This window comes from Arachis stenosperma, chromosome 9 (genome assembly GCF_014773155.1).
Source record: "Arachis stenosperma cultivar V10309 chromosome 9, arast.V10309.gnm1.PFL2, whole genome shotgun sequence".
Lineage (NCBI taxonomy): Eukaryota > Viridiplantae > Streptophyta > Magnoliopsida > Fabales > Fabaceae > Arachis > Arachis stenosperma.
Genome location: NC_080385.1, coordinates 5,630,167 through 5,635,351, shown reverse-complemented (window position 1 = coordinate 5,635,351; position 5,185 = coordinate 5,630,167). Strand labels below are relative to the sequence as shown.

Genomic DNA, 5,185 nt, shown 5'->3' with positions numbered 1-5,185 from the left:
ACCGTTTTTGGTTTATAGTTGTTTATACCGTTGGACCGTGGGCTCTCGGGTAGTTGTTCGTTACAACGGTAGTTGATGACCTCCCGGGGTGATCAGTCCCAGGTTAGGTGTCGTCGCTAGTCGTGACAAGATGATTTATCTGAAAAACGGACATAAAATAGAGTGGAGAATTTGCACAAGTATATCTTATTCGGTAACCACATAAAGGACTTGAAAGTTACTATAAACGACAAGTTGACTACTTAGCTAGTTTAGCCGGCACGTCGTTCCGTCTTCTAGGAGTAGAATCTTCTAAGGTTGTCCGCGTTCCATGTCCTCGGGACCTCCTTGCCATCGAGCCTTTCTAACTTAAAGGCTCCTTTTCCCATCACCTTTTTTACTCTGTAAGGGCCTTCCCAGTTTGCCGCTAGCTTGCCTTCTCCGGGGGTCGGCAGGCCGATATCATTCCGTCTCAGGACGAGGTCGTCAGGCTCAAAGTCCCTCTTGAGCACTTTGGTGTTGTAGCGCAGAGCTATTCTTTGTTTTAGCGCTGTTTCCGTCAAATGGGCCATTCCCCGGGCTTCATCTATCAGGTCCTTTTCTACAGTTTCCTCTACTCCTTTCAAAAGCAATCGCGGGCTCGGTTCACCGATCTCCACGGTATTACTGCATCCACCCGTACGTTAGTCGGAAAGGGGTTTCCTTGGTGGAGGATTGCTCGGTTGTTCGATAAGACCAGAGGACCGATGCCAGCTCGTCGGCCCAAGCACCCTTTTGTTGTCCAACCTCTTCTTTAGCCCTGAAAGGATAACCTTGTTGGCGGACTCCACTTGTCCGTTCGTCCGAGGGTGTTCTACCGAAGAGAACCTTTGCCTTATACCTAGGCCGTTGAGAAATTCTGTGAACTTTTTGTCAGCAAATTGTGTGCCGTTGTCCGAGATGACGACTTCTGGTATCCCGAACCGTGTTATCACCTGCCTCCACATGAATTTTCTGCAATTGGCTGAGGATATGCTAGCCAATGGTTCGGCTTCTATCCATTTGGTATAGTAATCAATTGCCACTATGAGATATTTGACCTGCCCAGGGCCGACAGGGAAGGGCCCCAAGAGGTCGATTCCCCACTGAGCGAATGGCCGGGAAGTCGTCAGCAAGCTCAACTCGTTTGCCGGTGCCTTGGCAAAGTTGGCGTTCTGTTGGCACTTTATGCACTTTTTGACAAACTCTTTGGAATCTGCCATCATCGACGGCCAGTAGTACCCAGCTCGGATCAACTTCCTTGCTAGGGCTTTTCCTCCGATGTGGTGCCCACAGCAGCCCTCGTGGACTTCCCTGAGGACGTAGTCCGTTTGGTCGGGGTGTAGGCACTTCAGTAGGGGTTGGCTGAGCCCTTTTCTGAACAGCTGTCCTTGGATGACGGCGTATTTGGCCGCTTCCCTCCTTAATTTCACCGCATCCTTTTCGTCACCAGGGACTTGGCCGTGTTCTAGGTAGTTGGTGATGGGGTCTAGCCATGAAGAACTTAGGGTTGTTATGTGTAGTGCAATTGCAGGTTCCCTTGTCATGCCTTGGATGAGAGACCGGTTTCCCTCCCCTGGCTTCGTGCTGGCTAATTTTGATAGGAGGTCTGCTCGTGTGTTCCTTTCTCTGGGTACATGCTGGACCGTGACCTCGTCGAACTTTTGGCTCAAGCTTTTGACCTTTTCCAAGTACTTCTGCAACAAGGGGTCCTTGGCTTGATAGCTGCCGTTTACTTGGGAAGTGACGACTTGGGAATCGCTGCATACTTCCAGCCTTTTTGCGCCGACCTCTGTTGCTAGGGTCAAGCCTCCTATGAGGGCTTCGTATTCTGCTTGGTTGTTCGAGATGGGAAACTCGAATCTGACCGACTGTTCGTATACGACCCCGTTTGGACTTTCTAGGATGATCCCGGCTCCTCCGAAGGTCTGGTTGGAGGCTCCGTCCACATGGAGCTTCCACCGTGTACCCATGTCCTCGCCTGGGTCTCCTGTTACTTCAACCAAAAAATCCGCCATGGCCTGCGCCTTGATGGCTTGCCGGGGCTCGTACCGTATGTCATATTGAGAGAGTTCGATGGACCAAGTCATCATTCTTCCCGCCAGGTCGGGTTTTTGGAGAACTTGCCGGATCCCTTGGTCCGTTCTGACGACCACTTGGTGACTTTGGAAATACTGTTTTAACCTTCTCGAGGAAGTTAGGAGTGCTAAGGCTAGCTTTTCCAACTTGCTATATCTTAACTCTGCTCCTTGTAGGGCCCTGCTTATGAAGTAGACTGGTTGTTGGGTCCTCCCGTCCTCCCGCACTAGTACTGCGGCCAGGGCTTCGCTTGTTATAGCGAGGTACAGGTACAGTGGTTCCCCGTCCCCTGGCTTCCCGAGAACGGGAGGTGCCGCTAGGATTTCCTTGAAGTGTTGAAAGGCTTCTTCGCACGCGGGTGTCCACTCGAACGCCATCCCTTTCTTCATGAGGTTGAAGAATGGCAGGGCCTTTGTCGCCGAGGCCCCGAGAAACCGGGAAAGTGATGTCAATCGCCCTGCCAACCTCTGGACGTCCTTGACACAGCCCGGGCTCTTCATCTGAAGTATTGCCTGGCATTTCTCCGGGTTGGCTTCTACCCCCCTCTGAGTTATCATAAATCCCAGGAACTTGCCGGCTTCCATGGCGAAGGCGCACTTGAGGGGGTTCAGCCTCATACCATGTTGACGGAGGGACGCAAACACACTTGCCAGGTCGTTTAGGAGGTCGTCAGGTCGTGTTGTTTTTGCCAGGATGTCGTCCACGTAAACTTCGACCGTTTTCCCTATGAGGTCGCGGAATATCCTGTTCATCAGCCTCTGATATGTCGCCCCTGCATTTTTCAAGCCAAACGGCATTACCTTGTAGCAGAAAGTTCCTCCTGGCGTTATGAACGCCGTTTTGTCTTCGTCTGGTCGGTGCATCGGTATCTGATTGTAACCGGAGTAGGCGTCCATGAAACTCAGATATCGGTACCCTGCCGCGGCGTCGACGAGTGCATCTATGTTGGGGAGGGGGAAGCAATCTTTGGGGCATGCTTTGTTAAGGTCAGAGTAGTCCACGCACATTCTCCATCTGCCATTGTGTTTTTTTCACCAATACCACATTTGAGAGCCACGTCGAGTAGTCCACTTCTCGTATGAAGCCTGCTTCTAGGAGGCCGGCCGTTTGCTTGGCTACCTCCTCTGCTCTTTCCGCCGACATCTTTCTCCTTCGTTGAGCCACTGGGCGTGCTTCCGGCTTGACGGCTAGGTGATGTGAGATGATTTGTGGATCAATACCCGGCATGTCGGCTGGCGTCCATGCGAACAGGTCTTTGTTGGCCCTTATCATTTCAATCAAAGGCTCCTTCAACTCATGTGGGAGGTTCTTGTTAACGAATGTGAACTTTTCCCCTTCGTCACCGATGCTAAATTTCTCCAGGTCCCCTTCTGGTTCCGGCCTCGGGTTGTCCTCTACTCTGGCATCGAGGTCGGCTAGGAATACGCCAGATGCTTCCTTGGACTTCTTTCTGAGGGAAAGGCTGGCGTTGTCACAAGCGAATTATTTTTCTTCCCAAGATGATGTTGTAGGCTGTGGAGTCTCGGAGGATCACGAATTCGGCCATCGCCGATCTTCGGCCGTGCATCTGTCCTACCGAGATTGGTAGGGAAATGACTCCGTCTGGTTTGATAAAGTGGTCGCCTAACCCGATAACCCCGTGCTGGTGGGTCGTCAGGTCGGCATCCTTCAGCCCCAGTGCGTCGAACACATTGCGGAACATGATGTTTGAATCAGCCCCAGTGTCGACAAGGATCCGTTTGACGAGGCCGGTTCCCACTCTGGCCGTTATGACCATGGGAGGGTTTTCCGGGGCGTCGCTGAACCATTGATCTTCTGGGCCGAAAGAAATGGACGGAGGTTTTTTGGTACTCTGCACAGGTGGAGATGAGATCGCCAGAACCTTGGCGTCTTTCTTGTGTGCCGACCGGGATTTTGGTGCAGCGTTTTTTGCCGTTACCACATTTATTACCGTGAGGCCGTGGTCTCTGTCTTCGGGCTCCGGCCGCCGTTTGGCCGAGCGTGTCTTGTCTTCCTCGTCCTGATCACGATAACGCCTTCTCGGCTCCCTGATGAGGTGGGAGAACGCTGCTAGCTTTCCTTCCCTTATCGCCTGTTCCAATGCATCCTTCAGGTCGAAATAGTCCTGTGTTTGATGGCCATATCCCTTATGGTAGTCACAATAAAGGTTCTTGTTTCCGCCTGTGCGATCCTTTAGTGGTCGGGGCTTCGGAAGAATTCCCTTCTCAGCTATTTGTTGATAGACTTCCACAATGGGGAGGGTGAGTGGAGTGTAGTTAGTAAACTTCCCGACTCGAGGGAACGGCCTAGGAGCTTTGTTTGATGCCTCCTCCTAACCTTTTCTTTTGCTCTCCCCGTCGCCACCGGACTGCCGAGCCTGGCCGTAACCGGACTGCCGCTTATTGGCAGCCACGACTCGGCTGACCTCCTCGTCGTTTATGTACTCTTTGGCCACCGTTTGGATTTCATGCATCGTCCAAACCGGCTTCGTGGTAAGGTGTTTCCGGAAGTTCTCGTTGAGGAGGCCGTTCGTCAGGCAGAGACTGGCCACCGAGTCGGTCAAGCCGTCTATTTCCAAGCATTCGTCGTTGAACCGATCTAAGTATCTCCTGGTCGGCTCTCCCTGTCTCTGGGTTACCCCGAGGAGGTTGATAGGATGCTTGGCCTTCGCTATTCGCGTTGTGAATTGAGCCAGAAATGCGCGGCTGATATCTGAGAAACTGTAGATGGAACCTTGGGGGAGGCCATTAAACCATCTGATCGCTGGTCCTGCTAAGGTTACCGGGAAGGCGCGGCACCTTACTTCGTCGCCTACTCCCTCTAGGTTCATCCTAGCCTCGAAGGCCGTGAGATGTTCTAGAGGGTCTTGAGTTCCGTCATATCTCATGTCCGTTGGTTTGTCGAAGTGTTTCGGCAACCGGACCTCGAGGATACATCGGTGGAACGGCGTGACACCCATTATCACAGGTTGTCGTGTTCTCTCGGATTTCCCTTCTCCGTCCTCACGACCTCTCGCCGTTCGGCGAGATTGTCTGCCACGAGAATAGATGACTGTGTCATTCCGTCTTCTCGGAATGGGTGATTCCTCTTGCGTGCCCTCTGCTTCCAT

The 5,185-nt window shown here is 52.5% G+C and overlaps 1 protein-coding gene across 1 annotated transcript; it reads right to left on the bottom strand.

Annotated features, from left to right (window-relative positions):
- Nucleotides 1-2,745: 2,745 nt before the first annotated feature.
- On the bottom strand, nucleotides 2,746-5,185 carry LOC130948919 (uncharacterized). Its single transcript, XM_057877780.1, has 3 exons — nucleotides 4,414-5,185; nucleotides 3,705-4,320; nucleotides 2,746-2,848 (listed from the first exon to the last, which is right to left on the bottom strand). The coding sequence occupies exons 1-3, from the start codon at nucleotides 5,183-5,185 to the stop codon at nucleotides 2,746-2,748; spliced, it is 1,491 nt and encodes a 496-aa protein (XP_057733763.1).